Genomic DNA, 23,054 nt, shown 5'->3' with positions numbered 1-23,054 from the left:
GTCAAAAAAATTGAATTGCTAAGTCATCCCTATATACCAAAAATCAGACCTAGCTCTATTGGCTCGCTCAAAATTAGATATGCACATAATTAATGAGGTACAATATGTGGCGTCATAAGGTGTCCCATCATACCATATATGAAGGGTGTAGCACTTGTGGTTACTGAGTTATGGACAAATATGTATATTTGAGGTCAAAGGTCACCGAGGTCACGGGAGATTTTGTCAAAATATTTTATATATCTGTGTGAACGGAGGGACATGACCCAATCTATAAGGCCCTGGACTTCATCCATGGGGACTAAAAACTGTGTCACTGAATCCTTTTTGCAATATGAATATGATGACAAACTAAATTTTTATTTTACTTGGCCTTACATGTATACATGGGATTCTATAGACAGCTGACTTATACATGGTAGTCTATGGTGGTGTAAACTAAAAAGTCCTCTAACATGGCAAAATCGACGTGCATCTGTATGGGGTAGGGTACTATCCTTGTGCAAAGTTTGAAAGAAATTGACCAGGGCATGTCTGAGATATCTGCGTGAACAGACGGACGGATGCACACACGGACGCAGGCACGCACACACAGACATGACCAAACCTATAAGTCCCCCCGGACGGTGTCCGTGGAGACTTATTAGACAGACCATGAAGTCAATGTGCAACATATAGCTGAAAGGCTATTTTTCACATTGCGATTTTAAGCCCATTTTTATGAGAAAAGGGACATGTATATGTATATGGAGAAAACAGCAGAAGACATATTTGTAAATTGTTTGTTAAGTGACAATCATATATGCATCTCTTGAAATTTTGTGGTTATAAGGTATAACAGTAGTGTAAGAATAATGAGGTTAGAATAAGTTAGTAAAGCTAAGTTGACAGTAATTAAGATTACAAAATTATACACTAAGCTGAGGAAATCTGAATGAAATAAATGTTGAAAAGTAGCAAAGTCATGGTCATCTTTTGTCTAATACCTTGTGTAAGTTCATGAACTTTACATAAATCTTGCTATAGATTTGTTGCTAATGGGCAATAACTGTGTTTCAGATCATTTGAGAGCAATCCATCCATGACAGGTTTAAATTGTAATACATGTATACTTCTATTTAAAGGAGAGAAACTTCTCAAATAATTTTTTTCCCTGTAATTTCCTGTGAGAACACATGGACATGCGTAGGACTCTATGCTGGTGCTACCTTGCAACTTGTCATGGCATTGTCTAACCTGTTCACCCCAATTTCCTGTAGACAGGTCCACACTCACCATTGATAACAATGGGTTTGGGCCATACCATGGTAGTGAAAGACTGTAACGTGTGAGGTCATGGATACTTAATCTCAGGAATGTCAAAGTCTGTATATTGACTCAAGGATGTTTACATAACAAATGCTTAGGGTCATCTCAAAAGTGAGAATCTAAACTATGAAATATGGTTTTTTTTATTGCTTTTGATACCCAAAAGAGCATAGAAATCTCTTATACTTTGAATCAGCCACCCTGCATATTTCTAACATTCATCAAAACCTAATTTCTGTTCCACAACTCATAAAACAGTCCACAATGCAGGATTGGTGTACATTCCAAAACTACATATATGAAAGACCCCTAAAATCAATTAGTTAAAAAGGGGGGTTAGAAATTTCCCAAAACTATATAACCTCCGCTCCGTTTGGCTCCATTTTTCCGAATTGGAACCTTGGAACCAGTCTATGTATCGGTACCAAATATCAACGCAGTCTTTTCAGCAGTTTTTGACTTTTTGTCGTTTACGGAAATGGACGACATCAAACACCGGTTGAAACCACCTCTATATCACACTTCCAGTTGTGATAAAAATGGCCGTCGTGCAGCCATATTGGATTTTTTGCAATACTAATCAACATGCACATCAATGTCAAAGTACACTGTCCTTATATCCACCTTGACTGATATCTGTTCAGGTTTGTATGTGTAATATCGCTCTTGATATGAACAAAAACTATGCCCCTTGGAAATATATCGCAATTTACATAACAATATTTCAAAATTCTGAGAAACAGGAAAGGCTGCTGTTATTGGTAAGTTCTGCTACACTTAGAACTCTTGAAAGGAGTTTCATAAACAACAATTACGCAACAAAAATAATGCAAACAAAATCATCAAAGTTAACGAACTATTTATTAAATGAAAGTTCTATGGACTAACTTGTCCAATAATAATGTAGGGGTAAAAGTATATACCAAAGACCTTTTCCTCTTATGGGAAGACAAGTGACCAACTGGCAGATATAGCTCCGCTATGTTATGTAGAGAATAACTATTTTTGACACGTGTGTTGATGAAAGTGGAAATCTTTGATAGCTCACTCATTTCAGTGGCCCGACAAAAAATGGCAAAAATAGCTGCAAAAATACACAATTGAAGGTTTCATGATAATTTGAACATATCAATTTGATCATCCCTAAGAACTTGTCAACAAAAGCTATCAAACACGTAATTTTTGGGAATCAATTTTTTTGACCAAAAATGGCAAAAATTTCCGACCAAAAAGACAACGTGGAAGATTTCATCATAATTTCAACATATCATATAAAAATAACCCCTTGGAACCTGTATAACAACTATCAAAGCTATCAAACAAGTATTTTTTTCAGAAACACAAAACATAGGTCCAATGTCCCTGAAGCTACTAGAGACATGGATACCAAATTAAGTATTTCCTGAATGTATGAAATTATTTAACTTAAGTCATCCTTGGGACCTGCATACCAAAATAATCGCAATCATACCAATCCATAATCCAATAACACTAGGTCAGAATTCGTAAGACAATAGTTGTAAACATAGACACAAAACAGCACAGAACAGACAGTAAATAGACGGTGACAAACAAAGTCAAATTCATGAAAGAAAGATATATGGACCTCTGGCCAAAAGACCAAATATTAAAGCTGTCTGACCAGCCATTTTGAAAAACCAAGCAACCTAACAGTCAACAGAGCTCCACTGTGTTATGTAGAGAATAACTTTTAGTGACATGTGTTGATGAAGAAGGTGGATATCTTTGATAGCTCATTTCAGGAAAGCCTGACCAAAAATGGCAAAATTAGCTGCAAAAATACAAAATTGAAGATTTAAGATTTCACCATAATGGAAATTCTCACCAAGTACAATGAGAATTGAAATTCACTGGCGAGAATCACCAAGACTCCCCATTCATTCTGATTCTCCCCAATGAATGGGGAGTCTTGATGATTCTCGCCAATGAAAAAATTAAAAATTGAAAAAAAACAGTTTCTCATAATCATATTTTTCATTTACACAACAAATATCAAATCGGTAAGTACTGCGGTTCTCAAGATATTTGAGTGGACGGACGCCTCACAAACGGACATACATGCATACATACATACATACATACCATCCCAATAGCTTCTATAGTAGCTAAAAATACAAATATGCAAATTTCACTATGATTTGAACAAATTTGATTGACGTCAACCTAAGTAAACTGCATATCAAATTTCAAAGCAATGGGATATGTCGTTTCAGAGAACACATTTTTACCCAAAACAGCAAAAATGCCCCTAAAATACAAATGTACAAATTTCACCACAATGTGTACACAATGTGTACAAACTTAAGGTAGAGACACACGTTAGATGATACTTATTTTAAACTCACTTTTTCTCAATAAATTTCACTTGTGGACCCTACACATTATATATTTTCTGTTAGCCCTATATCTCAACATTATGAAAAATGTTTATTTTCCCAAATCACTGTGTCTGTGTCCATTTCTCTCAAAAATATGCGTTTTTGAGTTTTTTTACCTAAAAAAAAATTAGGTGTTCAAGGACTATGGTGACTTGAGATCTTTGAACAGAAATCAGCAATTGACTACTCTGGGGAAAAAACGGTGTCCCAGATTTATAAGGTGTGAAAGTAACAAATGGGTTTTTGAATAAATTACCGGGTTTCATTCACTTTAGCAAGAATTTCTCTTGTTCCATAAATATTGCCGAAAATCTGAGACACCGTTTTACAGACATGTATTGCTACTGTGACCTGTTAAAAAAATCAGACCGATCTGTGCACCCTACTCCAACCTAATTTCTTATGAAGTTACGCATGTCAGGCCAAAATCGGAAGAGAGATAATCAAAGAATTGTGTAAACAAACACCCCTATACGTACAAAAATCGATCGTTGATATGACTTTCCTGGCGATTTTTATTCATGTTCACGAACTTGCATCAAGCAGGAGACTAGATGTTTTGTATTTTACATCAAATACCCTTCCGAAGATCATAAATGGCGAGAAAATTGAGAGAAACACACACAAACTGTTGAGATGTAGGAGTAATGAGGGCGGTTTATTTAAATAACAAACACTGCCACGGCTTATCTGTTTTTTCTCAAATTAGAGTCTAAGCTTGTTACCATAACTGTAAACGGTTGTCAAGCTCTATCAATTTGTTTCTCTTCAGTTTAGAAGTATTTTTTACGCTCGTCGGAGGCTAATTGCGATATTTTACGTTTGCGAGAGTCTCAGTGGACCACACTGATTTCGACATCGCGGCGTAACGGAAGCCATGGCGGTGACTATTCAAGTTCATCATTCGGCTTGTGCGCCTGTTGAACTTCCCCTGGAAGATGAAAATTTATGCATACGCATTGCTTGACATTCACAAATTTGTTCACTTATCGCCGACCTTCACATAGGAATGAGCGTACTGTGGTAGACAGACTCTGTCACTGACTTTCAGTGGGAGAACTTACTTCGGTGGAGAGAATCTGCTTCCTCGTTGGAAGAAAGACACGTGTCCGACATCTCATCTCCTGCCACGTTGCTATACTACGACCCTACGTCAGACAATCTGAGTTTTGTTCTGGTAGCTCCATGATCTTACTTACTCTCTTCTTACGACTACGCTTCCGTTTTACGCGTCTCTGCCTTCCGCTTGTCACTACAGAAGCCATTATTATTAACGTCACTCACACAGGACAGTGGAAAGTATGCGCATGGCCGCCGGACAAGATGAGAAAATTAACATAATCTGTTGACCTTGCGTGGCTATCCTAACTTATCCGTATACAGTTAAGACAACCGAATATAACAGTACGCGTAGTTCGCAAAAAGTCTATTTTTAATAGTATTTTAAGCATTTCTTAATACAACATTGTCTCGACATTTTTCCTCATGTAAAGGTCATATGGTACGGACTCCAATTTTGAAATAAAACCAAAATCTCTGTAAAAATGCATTAAACGTGTGTCTATACCTTAAGTGTGGTCATCCCAAGTGAATATCAACTTTCAAAGCAATGGGACTTGCAGTTTCATATGAGAAGGCAATTGATGGACAACAAATGTTGACGATGATGACAATTGAAGATGACAGAAAATTACCCTATTTGATAAGCTGTGCTTCGCTGACAGCAGAGCTAAAAATAGAACCTTAAACTTACCATCATTTTGAATTATTTTGTTCAGATATTCCGCCATTAATGTTCTCAATGCTCTTTTGTATGGTGGACCTTGTTTGTGAGGGAATACCACTGAGGTATCAATCACCGTACCGTGGACCATCTATAGGGAGTGTAGAAACAATTTGTAAGTTTGTTAGAGATCTATTGATACACACATTCAACAGCTTAACATGTTTCTGAAATGAATTTGGGATACGCAGTGTTTGATCTAGGACTCCAAAAATAGGGGCCATTGTGGGCCCACTCCCTTGAAAAAAAGGGGCCATTGGCAAAAAAGGGGGCCATATTGGGCCCCTTGCAATTTTTAAAGAGGGCCCTTGTTGATCCCAAAGAGCGAATAAAAAGTGTAACCCCGGAATTATTAATCAAATTAAAATTGCAATCAGTTGTTTTTAAAAGGTTTATAATGGACAGATTGGGTTGCCAGGCAACATTTGCAAAGACAGATTCAACTGTGTGCTGAAGGAATTGACAAAAAGGTGCAGTAGCTGTAACTATTGATATTTTTCTTTCAGTGTGTCATTCAACAACGGCAGTTTTCTATTGAGCTTCAAGTTATTTCACTAGCAATCAGTTTGTCAACTAATACGTTTTAGTTATACACGTTTTAGTTTTAAAGTAAACCTTTATTGCTCACAATCTAATTTATAGATTTGATTGTCAACAATAATACTGCTAGAAATATTGCTAGAAACAGAGTGGATATACAGACTTTGTTGACAAACTTGAATTTTTGAGAATTACAAAAAAAACCATTTTGATACTCAAAATAAAAACACTGAAAGCAGCCTATTAAAAGTGACAGCTACTGTCCCTTTAATCAAATAATATGAAGTTACTGCAGTGACTGGCAGTTCACCCACAAGAAGGATCTCTACAAAAAGACAGACGTACAGGTGAGCAACATTTAATAACACACTTTTATTCCTTTTTTCCCCCCCAAATTTTGACCATTTTCTCAACTCAATACTGATGATTATGCATATGTTTTATTGCAGACATGTACCATCAGCTACCAGTACCATCAGTCATGTCCATAGTACAGCCAGTGCCACTGTGACAGCCACTTCACCTGAGAGAAGAAAATATGATTTATTTTTTGATTGAGCTGTAAATACTGAAATGCCAAATCTGATTTTAATAAAGATTTTACCATTTCTGAATTAATTTTAAGTAAAGAGTAAAGGAATAAAATAAAAAGAGGGGGTAAATAAATTAAAAAAATAGCGTCAATGACACTGTAGCTCCCATCCTGGACTATTTAGTGTTTGTTCTCTGGTCAGATATTTGAACATGTGTGAAAGGGATAAAGTGCATGAAGTGAAAATACTTAAATGAAATGTACTGGAGACAGTGAAATATGTTTAATGTAATTATTCAGAATATAAAATGGAAAAAATACAGAATTAGATATATCGAATACTGTGATACAACCATTAAATCAACAAGTCATTTACAATGACATAGTCCCCACTTGTAATAGGAGTATTAGTCTTGATGGGGCAGGAAAATGTGGTCATTAAGAAGTATCACTGGAGTGTATATGTTGAGATCTATGGGCACATAGGTCTATGTCGTTTTTCCCAATTTGAAACACATGAGGCATGTCTAAGTTATGGTTCTAAATCGGGAAAAAAGATCAGACCTCTAGCAGTATTGGCCAGCCAAGAAATACATATGCGCATTATAAATGAGGTACAAGATGTGACATCTTAAGGTCTAATATCCTATCAAAATTGGAGTGTATAGAACTTGTGGTTACTGAGATATGCATATATATGTAAAATCAAAGGTCATCGAGGTCACATGACATTTTGAAAAAAAAAATTATATTGCTAATTAATCCCTATATGCCAAAAAATCAGATCTCTAGCTCTATTCGCTTGCCCAGAATTAGATGTGTACATAATTAATGAGGTAAAGCGTGTGTTGTCATAAGGTCTCCCATCCTACTAAATACAAAGGACATAGCACTTGTGGTTACTTATTTATTGACATAAACATATATTTTAGGTAAAAGGTCATCGAGGTCAGATGACATTTAGTCAAAAAATTTCTCTCCTATAGTTATCCCTATATACCAAAAATCAGACATCCAGCTCTATTGGCTCGCTCAGAATGAGATATGCATATGTGGCGTCATAAGCTGTCCCATCATACCATACATGAAGGGTGTAGCACTTGTGGTTACTGAGTTATGGACAAATATGTATATTTGAGGTCAAAGGTCACCGAGGTCACGTGACATTTTGTCAAAAAAATTGTATTGCTAAGTTATCCCTATATACCAAAAATCAGACCTCTAGCTCTATTGGCTCGCTCAAAATTAGATATGCGCATAATTAATGAGGTACAATATGTGGCGTCATAAGGTGTCCCATCATACCATACATGAAGGCTGTAGCACTTGTGGTTACTGAGTTATGGACAAATATGTATATTTGAGGTCAAAGGTCACCGAGGTCACGTGACATTTTGTCAAAAAAATTGTATTGCTAAGTTATCCCTATATACCAAAAATCAGACCTCTAGCTCTATTCGCTCGCTCAAAATTAGATATGCGCATAATTAATGAGGTACAGTATGTGGCGTCATAAGCTGTCCCATCATACCATACATGAAGGCTGTAGCACTTGTGGGTACTGAGTTATGGACAAATATGAATATTTGATGTCAAAGGTCACCGAGGTCACGTGACATTTTGTCAAAAAAATTGTTTTCCTAATACGGATAGTTTTCAATCAGATTCGAACCCACAACATACGGCATCAGTCGCCTAGCTGAGAGGCCTGAGACAGAACCAGTCGGCTAAATCTCCACTCCCAAAAAAGAGTGGTTCAATAGCCGGCTAAGTTGTTACATTTTTCTGACTGAGACCTTTCAACACGTTGTAGAGTTCGTGAAGCACTCACGCACGCATGCTCACTATCATACATCGCACATACACACTTTATCGAAGTTATCCCTATATACCAAAATCAGACCTCTAGCTCTATTGGCTAGCTCAAAATTAGATATGCGCATAATTAATGAGGTAGAATATGTGGCGTCATAAGGTGTCCCATCATACCAAACATGAAGGCTGTAGCACTTGTGGTTACTGAGTTATGGACAAATATGTATATTTGAGGTCAAAGGTCACCGAGGTCACGTGACATTTTGTCAAAAAAATTGTTTTGCTAAGTTATCCCTATATACCAAAAATCAGACCTCTAGCTCTATTGGCTCGCTCAAAATTAGATATGTACATAATTAATGAGGTACAGTATGTGGCGTCATAAGCTGTCCCATCATACCATATATGAAGGGTGGTAGCCCTTGTGGTTACTGAGTTATGGACAAATATGTATATTTGAGATCAAAGGTCATCAAGGTCACATGACATTTTGTCAAAATATCCGAGATATCTGCGTGAACGGATGGACTCACGGATGGACGAACAGACGGACATGACCCAATCTATAAGCTCACTGGACTTCATCCGTGGGGACTAAAAATTGTGTCACTGCATCCTTTTTGCAATATGAATACAATGAGAAACTAAATTTTTATTTTTTGTGGCCTTATACATGGGAGTCTATGGAGATCTGCCTTATACATGGGAGTCTATGGAGACGTGTAAACTAAAAATATGCAAATTTCACCACGATTTGCCCAAATTTGGGAAAGGTCACTCCTATGCACTTCCATACCAAGTTTCAAATCAATCGGACTTGTGGTTTCAGAGCAGGAGATTTTTTGACCAAAAATGGGAGAAAATTACAAAAAAATTCATGAAAAATAGCAAGTCCAAGATACTGACCCAAGATGCGCACAATCATTTCATGTCAGCCCAAAGTACTTACATGCTAATTTTTCATGTAATCTGCTCAGTGGTTATTGAGTTTTTTCAATTTTGACTGTTTTTACATTTTTTCACTTAATTTGCATATTTTTGGCAATGACAACTTCATTTGAACAAAATCTCATCTACAGCCCATCATCCATGTACACACCAAATATCAAGATGAAATGTACAGCGGTTTTGGAGTTTTTGATGTTGACGGACAGACATACAGACATACAGACATACAGACACACAGACATACATACATACAGACATTTTCCTAGCCTATAAGAATAGCTTCCATTGCCATATATACATATGGCTATGGGAGCTAAAAATAAACTATAAAAATGTTAAATACTAGATTTCGGTATCCAGAGAAATAGTAAACTTAGATTTGAGAGTGTGTCCTTTATTTTATATTTCTTCAAACTTTCAAGTTTAGAGTAAAAGACTTTAATAAAATTTGGGGGTTCACAGTAAAGAAGTTGAAAAAAATAAATTACCAAAACTGTAAAATACTAGATTTGCGTATACTAGAGAAAAATTAAACTGAGACAAAAAACACACTCACGCTCTTCTCTATTTGTTTGATGATGGAAATATGAAATATCTAAACTGCTTTCGTACGACTGGAAACCCCACATGGCTACCATGCTGGTATGCGAGTCACTGCCAAACGAATAAATAAACAAGTGACTTGTCCTCGGAAACTCGAAGCGAGTTTACAAACATAACTATTCTGTGCCACTCGGATATTTTGATCAACCCAAGAAATGTCAGAAATTAGCGTCCACAATGCACTGAATACCAGTCCCGGCCACTCGAACGCCATTGTGTAAAATAGTTATACCGTATAAGCATTGCTTGCTATTTGATCATAACGTACTACAGACTTGCATAGTTACATATCGAAGTCAACGGTAAATTCCAAAATTTTATTCACCTGCGGAGTGCGGCTGTGTTGCGAACCGGCAGTATTGGTCTGCTTGTCAGTTTCTGACCCTTCCATCGTTGTACCGCTTTCATCGTCGGGTGTGGGTGAGGGGACAACCCGAAGGTTTTATCAGAAAATCACTCAAGATACACATATAGTCACGGCATAGCAGCGCGCGATGCATGGCCTTCTGCACACGTCCCGTCAAAGACGTCATGCCAACTTACGTCATTGTCGCAAAATTTCGTGATTGAATATATACCACGTTACGGTATATCCTCGTGTTGTCGTAGCCAGCATGGGCGTAAAACATAGCGGCCTGGCGGAAACAAATTACCAGGTGACGGCCTTGAATTATTGCGCCCAAAATGGCGCCATGGTCTGTGAAAATAGCGCCATAGCTGATTTTTTTGCGCAAAATGCGCAATGGCACACTCTAGATCAAACACTGCAAATTCAGTACACTAGTACAGAAATTTGCAAGAAATTTGCAAGAAATGGACACTTTCTTGCTTCAATGCAAGAAGTAAGCAAGAAAACATACTTTCTTGCAATCAAGCTACAAGAACTGTGCTTTCTCGCATGCATCTGCAAGAAATTGAATTCTCGCAATCAATCAGCGAGAACTATGTTTCTCATTCTGCATCTGAGAGAAATTGTGAAATTTTTGTGAAATGTTTACACAGAAGAATACAATTTCTCGCAGATGCAGAGCAAGAAAACAAATTTCTCGCTGATGACTGCGAGAATTCAGTTTCTCGCAGATGCCAAGCTGATTGTGAGAAAGTTAAATTCTCGCTAATTTATTGAGAAAGTATCACTGTGGGCAAAATGGCCTCTATATTGTTCACTCAAAGTGTGACAATTTTTTGCCGCACATACGCTGAATGAGCGTAAAGAGAGCCAAATCAAGCTTCCGCGTAATGTTGAAAACTTCGCCGAATTTCCTAGCCGCACAGCTAAATATTCAGGAAAGAGATTCAGATTCCATTTCTTCATATGTTCCTCTGTCCATTATGATATTTCGGCAATAATTTCATGAATTTATTCTTAAAATACCGAAGCGAAAATACTCTATGCAAAAATAGGCGAAAACACGGCCAACAGCACAAACGATCGTAAACTCGTCATTTCATAAAAATAGAGGGAAATTTAAAAAACTAAAACCATAGAGTTTGAGTTAACCTTCATGAGATGCTTAATCTCAAATATTGTGAGAAATAACAGCGAAATGAAAAATTTAAACCGGCGGGTTTTTTCAGACGTATTTTTCATTTTACGATGTGCCGAATAATCTCGATTCCCATAGAAAACAATGGCGTTTATGCGCGTCCGATCGACCGAACACATTGCAAATTTCTCGCCGGTTCAAATTTTTCAATTCTGAACCAATGATAATGAAAATTGGCACGGTGATCCTTTGACTAATAAGCAAAAATCGTATCGTTTTAGATTTTTTAATTTCTTCGTAAAATTTGTTTTATTGCCATTCTATTTATTCTGATCACTGAAATATACTGTTGCCGTCAACAATATGGCGATCTGACGGCGTTTACATGTGCAGAACAAGGGTCTGAAATTGACGCAAAATAATCAGCAAGTGTCTCCTAAATTGTACAGATCAAATACCTGTCAGGTTGTTGTCTTTTATACAAAATTTGGGTGAATATGAACCATGAACATCGCAGTAAATTGGTAAAAATAACACGAAACGGAAGCGAACTGGTGTAGAGTCTCCACTGTGAACGTGTAGTGAACGTTATCGATCGATATTCTTTTCTTGCGAATTGATACAATGTCGTGTTGCATACCCGCGGATGGCATGGCGCCAAACTTGTCCAAAGAGCGCCAAAATATGCTGAGACATAAAAGTATCACCAAAACTAAACAAATTGTCTTCGATTCAATTTGACTGGAAGAAAACAACCGATACGTTGATTTTATGGTACATAAGTCAATATATACGGGCTGTCATGGAAAAATTCATGGCGTAACCTGAAAATACGAGCGACAGGCGAGCAGATTTCGATCGATATTTTATTGAAATGAAATTGATACAATGTTCGCTGTCGTCACTAGTAACCAGCCCAAAGCGTTGTCCGGCGGGGGCGCTGTACCCCGCTGTACTGAACAATTTAGGGCCCTTTTTGCCCATAGTGTATGTATTCTCGCTTACCTCTCGCAAAAAAGCGAGAAAGTGTCCATTTCTTGCAAATTTCTGTACTAGTGGTAAATATGCTAATGAGAAAACCAGATATGAACTGAATATGCTCACATGTTTTACAACAGGTTCTGCGCTTCACAGAAAAATGAGATATATGTTATCACTATATGTAGCAGGTTTTTTAGTCCCCGCGGACTAAGTCCGGCGGGGACTTATAGATTGGGTCCCGGTCGTGTGTCCGTCCGTCCGTCCGTCCGTCTGTCTGTCCGTCCGTCCGTCCGTCATCAACAATTTCTCAGACACTGCCAAACCAATTTTGTTCAAACTTGGCACAAAGGCATAGCACTGTGACCTACAGATGCACATCGATTTATTTTGCAATACGATCCAATATGGCCGCCAGGCGGCCATTTTATTACAATTTTTTCATGTACGGAGCCATAACTCAGACATGTTTCAACCGATTTTATTCAAAGTTGGTACAAGGACATTGACCAATGTCATAGATATGCATGATAATTTGTTTTGTGATATGATCCAATATGGCCGCCAGGCGGCCATTTTATTACGATTTTTTCATGTACAGAGCCATAACTCAGGCATGTTTCAACCGATTTTATTCAAAGTTGGTACAACGACAATGACCAATGTCATACATATGCATATTGATTTGTTTTGTGATACGATCCAATATGGCCGCCAGGCGGCCATTTTGTTTCCATTTTTTCATGTACAGTGCCATAACTCAGGCATATCTCAATCGATTTTATTCAAACTTGGTACAAGGACATTGACCTATGTCATATATATGCATGTCGATTTGTTTTGTGATACGATCCAATATGGCCACCAGGCGGCCATTTTGTTATGATTTTTTCGTGTACAAAGCCATAATTCAGGCATATCTCAACTGATTTTATTCAAAGTTGGTACAAGGACATTGACCTATGTTATACTTATGCACATTGAATTGTTTTGTGATACGATCCAATATGGCCGCCTTGTGGCCATTTTTTTTACGACTTTCCATGTCTCGAACAATAACTCAGACATGTATCAAGCAAATTTATTCAAAGTTGGTACAAGGACATTGACTTATAGTATACATAAGTACATTGATTTGTTTCTCGATATGGTCTGATATGGCCACATGGTAGCAATTTTGTTATGGTTTTTTTCATGTCGAGAGCCATAACTCTAGCAAGTCTCAACTGATTTTATTAGTTTGTACCTGGACATTGACTTATGTAATACATATACGTGTTGATTTTTTAAACAGTAAGATCAAATATCACTGCGTGGTGGCAAATTTGTTACGATTTTCTCATGTACTGAGCCATAACTCAGACATACCGGTATTTCCACCAGTATCATTCAAAGTTGGTACAAGGACATTGACCTATTTCATACATGCTCGTCAGTTGTTTCACATCATGTAGCAGTATCATGTCAATTATTGAAGTTTCATAATTAGGTTGATATGTCAGAAATACAGCATCAAATTTCATGAAACTTTGTACAGATGTTAAGCTCACATTGCTTTAACAGTGAAAGAGACATTTATCAGTGTCATTTTAATTAATTTGTAATTCATATGTAATGAACTTTCCTAATTAGAGTGATATATCCACAAATACAACGTCAAATTTGATGAAACTTGATACAGATGTTGATCTCATAGTGTTGTAAATACTACATTAAACTTTATGAAATATGGTACCGGTTATCTATTAGTGTTAGGATAGAATGAAAAAATGTTTTGCAACATCCTGTCAACTAATTCCCAGTTGACTCATTTAATGACCTTTAGGATAGTGGCCTACATTGGTTTTATGTTTTTCATCACCATGGAACTCATTCTTGGCCATTGAGTGCCATCTGTATCAAAGTATTTTTATCACAGAACCTGTAATCAAAGGGTCATCAACGATGACTTGTTCAACTTCGCACAGTATTCTCAGAGTTAATCACTAATTACAAAACTTTATTTAATATGCAAATGAGCTGTTCATTAACTTGACACTGCTCAATGCTTTATGGGACAGTTACATGTCCATCAGATCAACATTTGTAGTACGTTTTATTTAATTTAATGCTGTAATTTTAGAGCAATGTCATTAATTACAAAGTTCATTAAATATGCAAATAAACCCTAAATTAACTTGACACTGTTCAATGATTCATAGCACAATTAAATATTTATCAAATCAATATTTGTAGCACGTTTCACAAAATTATAGTGCCGAAATTTCAGAGTTATATACCTTATTACAAAGTTTATTAAATATGCAAATGAACCCTTAATTAACTTTACACTACTAAATGCTTTACAGCACAGTTAGATATCTGTCGTATCGGTATGTGCAGCAGTTTTCATCACATTTGATGCAGTTATTTTGGAGTTATATGACTTATTATAAGACTTCATGAAATATGCAAATGAGCTAATTATTAACTTGACACTGCTCAATACTTCTCAGTACAATTGGATATTTATCCCTTAATTTAACCCTTAATTAACTTCACACTTATATCGCTAACTACAAAACTTCATAAAATTTTCAAATGACCTATTTGTTAAGTTGACACTGCCAAATGCTTCTCAGTACAATTAGATATTTATCAAAATAATATCTGTACCCAATTTCACTGACTCGGGTGCCGTAATTTGCAATAATATGCAAATGAACCCTTAATTAATTTCACACTACTAAATGCTTTATACTACGGTTAGATATCAGTCGGATCAGTATCTGCAACAGATTTCATCACATTTGGTGAAATTATATCGGAGTTATATGACTAATTACAAACGTTCATAAAATATGCAAATGAGCTATTTATTAACTTTACACTGCCTAATGCTTCTAAGTATAATTAGATATATATCAGATCTATATTTGTTGCAAGTATCATCAAGTTTGGTGCAGGAATTTCAGAGTTATCTCACTAATAACAAAAGTTCATTAAATATGCAAATGAGAAGATAATTGACATGACACTCACAGTATCATCATAATGTTCTCAGATTGTCATCTGTGAAAAGTTTCATGAAATTTTGTGCAGTATTTCTTGATATATGTCTACACTGTCATTACCGTCTCCATAGGGAAACCATTTTACGGAAAAAAACGATATTGCATAACTTCATTAATATGCAAGCCACGCTAACCAAAATCTAATCAGTTCTTGCAAGTAGCACATGGTACCTGTGTACCAAATCTGACTTGAATCCGTTCAGGCGTTTTTGAGTTATCGTGTAAACAGACAGACAGACAGACAGACACATACACACACACACACACACACACACAAGGACAGACAGACATCGCTATGACATTAGCCCACGTGTTTACACACGAGAGCTAATTATGATATATCAGACACATCAAACGTTCCGTAAAACTAGTGTACCTCTGAATTTTGATTAAAATCAGTATCTTCACTTTTGATATACAGCCTAATTACACAGGGTTATTAATGTGCAAATGAGATTATAAACACCTTAATTCAATAGGTCTTTATGAGCAAATAATCAAATTGATATGCACATGCACACTACAATGCAATATTTGTGTGCCAAGTTTGAATAAAATCGGTTCAGGGATAGTGGAGTTATGGCTATATTGGATTGTATCACAAAATAAATTGTTGGGCAGAAACTGAATTTGACTTCGAGAAACTGAATTCTCGCAGTCATCAGTGAGAAATTTGTTTTCTTGCTCTGCATCTGAGTACCAACATTGACCGAAATCAGTTCAGGGATAGATATGGTTCAAAAACATGAAAAAATTGCAACTAAATGGCCGCCCGGTGGCCATATTGGATTGTATTGCAAAATAAATTGACAGGCATATATATATATATATATATATATGCAATAGTACTTATCTGTGTACCCACACTGAACGAAATCGGTTCAGGGATAGTTGAGTTATGGTTAAAGAACATGAAGAAAATCACAACAAAATGGCTGCCTGGTGGCCATATTGGATTGTATTGCAATTTTAATTGACGCGCATATAAGTGCCATGGTACTTTATTTGAGTACTAACACTGAACGAAATTGGTTCAGGGATAGTTGAGTTGTGGTTTTAAAACATGAAAAATTCGCAACGAAATGGCTGCCCAGCGGCCACATTATTGGATCCTATCATGAAATAAATTGATGTGCATATGTATGCCACAGAACTTTATCCTTGCACATAGTTTGAATAAAATGGGCTCAGGGTGACAGAGGAACGGCTGCTGACGGACGGATGGGACCAATGTATAAGACCCTGCCAGACTGTGTCAACAGGGACTAAACTAGACCTAAGCATGATCAACATATAGCAGAGGTATAGTCAAAATCGGTAAATTGAGTATTGATTTAAAGTTTAATTACAGAAATTCATTAATTATCCAAATATTAGCATTGTGTCACACTCATAAAATTGTTATGTAGGTCATTTTCATACCACCCATGACCTAAGCTTAATTAGTCCAGAACATTCTTAAGGTCTAGTTAATCTCCATGACCTTGAATTCAAAAAAACGTGTTTACTACAAGTGAAGATATTTTTTAGAACAGTAATTAGAATATCAATAGAAGTGCTACATAGTTCTTACATTCGCTAGATTGAATCATTGAGAAAATTAGGGATGGCACAGTTTTCAATCAGACTTTGGGATAGCTTCAGCAGTGTTTATTTCACGACTTTTCAAGATCTCCAGTCTCATGCTGGATTTATTCTGTGAGCTTTGCACAGAATCAACCTCAAGCTGGCGAGCCAAAGGATTTCTCACTCATCAGACTGTCTGACTCAAAGTTGGAGCTTTGTGCCTTCCAAGCTGAGATAAGTAGCCTGTAAACTTTTACAGTTTGTACCAGTCCGTGGGCTAGAGGGGGTCTACGTGCACCCCCCCACAGGATAACAAACCTGTATTTTTCAGAACCCTTGGGATCCCTAGAATAGGTAATGGAATTTTAACAGGAAAAATATAGGGACGCAATAGCTGTTATGGTCATGTTTTGAAGGGTACCGCAAAATCACGATTTTCCAAGCCAAATGCATTTTCGTCAAATCTGTCTTCTTGAAAGTCATGTGCTGAGCTCATTTTTTAACATAACCTCACTTGTTTGGTATCATTAGAAAGAAAATTTATTCCTCTTTAAGATGACATATTGCACTATGCAATATCTTCTACAGTTTTTGTCAAATATAACCAAAACTTACCCCTTACCCCAAAATTTAACATTGCAAATTACAGAAAAACTCAAATTCTACCAATTTTTTAGCTAGGCATAATAAAATATGCATTGCTTTGTCTGAAATCTGTTTTATTTGATACAGGGACATGTCAGAAATATGAAATAGACTTTTAACAGAAAAAATATTGGGAATCTACAGCTGTAACAGTCATATTTTGAAGGGTACCTCAAAATAACAGTGTTGCAGATTTGCATGCATTTTTGTTAAAACTGTCTTCCTATAAGTTATCTGCTGAGCTTGTTTTTGAATATAACCTGGCTTGTTAGGTATCATTAGAAAGATAATTCACTAGTCTTTGAAATGACATATTGTAACATGCAATATCTTGTGTAGTTTTCATGATATATAACCAAAATTTACCCCATACCCCAAAGTTTACATTGAAAATTGCAGTCATAGCTAAAACCAAATTCTATAATTTTTTTAGCTTGACACAAAAAATCTGGCCATTTTTGCTATTAAATCTATTTTATTTGGTACAGGGACATGTCAGAAATATGAAATAGACTTTTAACAGAAAAAATATTAGGACTCTACAGCTGTAGCGGTCTTATTTTGAAGGGTAGCGCAAAATCACAGTGTTGCAGATTTGCATGTATTTTTGTTAAATTTGTCTTCTTATAAGTTATCTGCTGAGCTTGTTTGTGAATATAACCTGGCTTGTTAGGTATCATTAGAAAGATAATTTACTAATCTTTAGAATGACATATTGTAACATGCAATATCCTCTATATTTTTCATGATATATAACCAAAACTTACCCCATACCCCAAAGTTTACATTGAAAATTTCAGTCATAGCGAAAACCAAATTCTACAATTTTTTTAGCTTGACACAAAAAATCTGGCCGTTTTTGCTATGAAATCTATTTTATTTGGTACAGGGACATGTCAGAAATATGAAATAGACTTTTAACAGAAAAAATATTAGGACTCTACAGCTGTAGCGGTCATATTTTGAAGGGTACTGCAAAATATTAGTGTTGCAGATTTGCATGCATTTTTGTTAAATCTGTCTTTTTATAAGTCATCTGTTGAGTCTGTTTTTGAATATAACCTGGTTTGTTAGGTATCATTAGAAAGATAATTCACTAGTCTTTGAAATGACATATTGTAACATGCAATATCTTCTATAGTTTTCATGAAATATGACCAAAACTTACCCCATACCCCAAAGTTTTCATTGAAAATTGCAGTCATAGCTAAAATCAAATTCTACCATTTTCTTTTACCTAGACATATAAAATCAGGCATTGATTTGTATGAAATCTTTTTCATTAGGTCATGGGTCATGTCAAAAATATAAAATAGACTTTTAACAGAAAAAAGATTGGAATTCTGTAGTTGTAACAGTCAGATTTTGAAGGGTACAGGAAAATCTCAGTATTCCTGACTTGCGTGCATTTTTGTTGAATCTATCGTCTTCTAAGTCATCTGCTGAGCTTCTTATAGAATATAATGTAAGTTGTTAGGTATCATTAGTAAGATTATTTACTAGTCTTTAAATATGACATATTGTAACATGCAATATCTTGTACAGATTTTTATGAAATATGACCAAAACTTACCCCATACCCCAAAATTTACATCGAAAACTACTGTCATAGCTAATGTCAAATTCAAGCAATTTTTCACGCAGACATAAAAAATTAGACAATTTTTTGTATGAAATCTATTTTATTTTGTACTTGGCCATATCAGAAATATGAAATGAACTTTTAACAGAAAAAATATTGGGATTCTATAGCTGTAACAGCTGTATTTTTAAGGGTACAGCAAAATCTCAGTATTCCTGATTTGCATGCGTTTTTGTTAAATCTGTCATCTTATAAGTCGTCTACTGAGCTTGTTATTGATTATAACTGTGTTTGTTTAGTATCATTGAAAAGGTAATTGAATAGTCTTTACAATGACATATTGTAACAGGCAATATCTTTTATATTTTTCATGGAATATGACCAAAACGTACCCCATACCCCAAGGTTTATATTGAAAGTACTGTCATAGATAACGTGATCAAATTCCGTGAATTTTTAGCTAGACGTGATAAAAATAGCTCTGTTTCGGTATTAAATCTGTTGTATATGGTACTGGGTCATGTCAGAAATGTGAAATAGACTTTTAACAGAAAAATATTTGGACTGTATAGTTGTAACAGCCATATTTGAAGGGAAATGCAAAATCGCAGTACCGCAAACTGGCACCTTTTTTGTTAAATTCTTCTTCTTGTAAGTCATCTGCTGAACTTATTTTGTGACACAACCTGGCTTGTGAGGTATCATTAGTAGGGCAATTTATTCTTCTTTAAGATGACATATTGTAATATACAATGTCATTCATAGTTTTCCTGGAATATGGTCAAACTTTACCCCATACCCAAAAAGTTCAAATCGCAAATTACGGCTTATCTTAACTTCTACCATTTTTTGCTGCACATAATACAAAAGGCAATTCTTGTTTAAAATCTGATTTATTTGTTACAAAAGTATGTCACAAGTATAAAATTAACTTTTAACGGGAAGATGATACAATTTAGTAGCCATTTGGATCATTTTTGGAGGGGGAACCCATTTATTGCAAATGTATGTGTTTCAGCAAATTTGCCCTGATACCTGGGTACCCTTCCAAATATGATCCAAAAGGCTACAAAATCATATTATGTTCCTGTTAAAAGTTAATTTCATATTTGTGACATACTTTTTTAACAAAAGCACAGATTTCATAGATTGCATACAAGCATTGCCTTTGGTATATAAAGTTAATAAATTGTAAAAAAAGGTAGAGTTTCAGATTTGCAGTAATTTGCTGTGTAAACCTTGGGGTATGGGGTAAGTTTTGGTCCTTTTTCATGAAACCTAAACAAGACATTGCATATTACAATATGTCATTTTAAAGACTAGTAAATTGCCTTTCTATTGATACCTAACAAGCAAGGTTATGTCAAAAATCAAGCTCAGCAGATGACTTATAAGAAGACAGATTTAACAAAAAAGCAAGCGAGTTGGCAATACTGTGATTTTGCGAGACCCTTCAAAATATGACTGTTACAGCTGAGAGTCCCAATATATTTTCTGTTAAAAGTCTATTTCATATTTCTGACATTCCCTAGTACCAAATAAAAAGATTTCATATAAAGCATTGCCTTATTTGTTATGTCTAGCAAGAAAATTGGTAGAATTTGACGATAGCTACGAAAGTAATTTTCGATATAAACTTTGTGGTATGGGGTAAGTTTTCGTAATATTCCATGAAAACTATATCAGATATGGCATATAACAATATGTCATTTAGAAAAGTAGTAAATTAGCTTTTTAATGATACCAAATAAACATGGTCATGTAATAAAACAAGCGCAGCAGATGACCTACAATGGGACAAAGTTAACAAAAACACATATGAGTCTGCACTGCTGTGATTTTGCAGTACTCCACAGAATATGCCTGTTACAGCCATAGAATACCAATATTCTTTCTGTTAAAAGTCTATTTCATATTTCTGACATGTTTCTGTACCAAATAAAATAGATTTAATAGCAAAAACGGCCAGATGCTATATGTCTAGGTAAAAAAATGGTAGAATTTGGTTTTAGCTATGACTGAAATTTTCAATGTAAACTTTGGGGTACGGGGTAAGTTTTGGTTATATATCATGAAAAGTAAACAAGATATTGCATGTTACAATATGTCATTCTAAAGATTAGTTAATTATCTTTCTAATGATACCTAACAAGCCAGGTTATATTCAAAAACAAGCTCAGCAGATAACTTATAAGAAGACAAATTTAACAAAAATGCATGCAAATCTGCTACACTATGATTTTGCAGTACCTTTCCAAATATGACTGTTACAGCTGTAGATTCCCAATATTTTTTCTGTTAAAAGTCTATTTCATATTTCTGATATGTTCCTGTACCAAACAAAATAGATTTAATAGCAAAAACGGCCAGATTTTTTGTGTCAAGCTAAAAAAATGGTAGAATTTGGTTTTAGCTATGACTGAAATTTTCAATGTAAACTTTGGGGTATGGGTAAGTTTCGGTTATATATCATGAAAACTGTAGAAGATATTGCATGTTACAATATGTCATTCTAAAGATTAGTAAATTATCTTTCTAATGATACCTAATAAGCCAGGTTATATTCAAAAACAAGCTCAGCAGATAACTTATAAGAAGACAGTTTTAACAAAAATGCATGCAAATCTGCAACACTGTTATTTTGCGGTACCCTTCCAAATATGACTGTTACAGCTGTAGATTCCCAATATTTTTTTTGTTAAAAGTCTATTTCATATTTCTGACATGTCCCTATATCAAATAAAACAGATTTCAGACAAAGCAATGCATATTTTATAATGCCTAGCTAAAAAATTGGTAGAATTTGAGTTTTACTGTAATTTGCAATGGTAAATTTTGGGGTAAGGGGTAAGTTTTGGTTATATTTGACAACAACTGTAGAAGATATTGCATAGTGCAATATGTCATCTTAAAGAGGAATAAATTCCCTTTCTAATGATACCAAACAAGTGAGGTTATGTTAAAAAATGAGCTCAGCACATGACTTACAAGAAGACAGATTTGACGAAAATGCATTTGGCTTGGAAAATCGTGATTTTGCGGTACCCTTCAAAACATGACCATAACAGCTATTGCGTCCCTATATTTTTCCTGTTAAAATTCCATTTCGTATTCTAGGGATCCCAAGGGTTCTGAAAAATACAGGTTTGTTATCCTGTGGGGGGGTGCACGTAGACCCCCTCTAGCCCACGGACTATACCTTATCTCTTGACTTAGTGACATTTTATATTTTTTAATAAATTTTATTTGAAAGAAAATCGCTGACTTCACCGTTTTTCTAACATAACAAAATAGTATAAGCTATGTCAAAATCGATGCACCTAGCATTGATACATTGCTCAGTTACAGAAATTCATTCAATGTGCAAATGAGCAAATAATCAGTACATCACACTTATCAAACTTTCTGCATGTTTGACCTATGTATGAGCAACACAGAGGGCTAATGAAATTCAGTGGTGCATGGTTTTCATACCAAGTTTGAGAGAAATCATTCCATTTGTGGCTGAGCAGCAGTTCTGGACAGGTGGACTGAACCAAATCTACAAGTCCCTCTTCTAGACTATATTCGGCTGGGAATAATTAAACTATGAACAACCACATGGAAATAAACTAAGTTAAAGTGGTACACTTGTATCAATTGAAGAGAAGTGAACCAAATAATCACACGGGAAATAAGCTGAGGCAAAAAACAATACAACTATAAAATCTGCCAATTTGCTTCCAAAGCAAAGGTAATGTTGCAAACTTGGGAGGTCCAAGAGTTTGCAAACCTTGTGGGAGCAGTAAAAGGGAAAATAGCTAGCTGTCACAAAG

The 23,054-nt window shown here is 35.5% G+C and overlaps 1 protein-coding gene across 2 annotated transcripts in view; it reads right to left on the bottom strand.

The window, feature by feature from the left end:
* The window catches only part of LOC139139391 (RNA exonuclease 1 homolog), a 216,522-nt gene that overhangs the window by 2,142 nt on the left and 191,326 nt on the right, over nt 1-23,054 (bottom strand). For both annotated transcript variants that reach the window (XM_070708293.1, XM_070708294.1), the window contains one exon: nt 5,461-5,581. In XM_070708293.1, coding sequence (XP_070564394.1) covers nt 5,461-5,581 — 121 coding nt within the window. The remainder of the gene's footprint in view (nt 1-5,460; nt 5,582-23,054) is intronic.

The sequence above is a fragment of the Ptychodera flava genome, chromosome 8 (genome assembly GCF_041260155.1).
Source record: "Ptychodera flava strain L36383 chromosome 8, AS_Pfla_20210202, whole genome shotgun sequence".
Classification (NCBI taxonomy): domain Eukaryota; kingdom Metazoa; phylum Hemichordata; class Enteropneusta; family Ptychoderidae; genus Ptychodera; species Ptychodera flava.
Note: the sequence above shows the minus strand (reverse complement) of the source record. Positions and strands in the feature narration are given on the sequence as shown.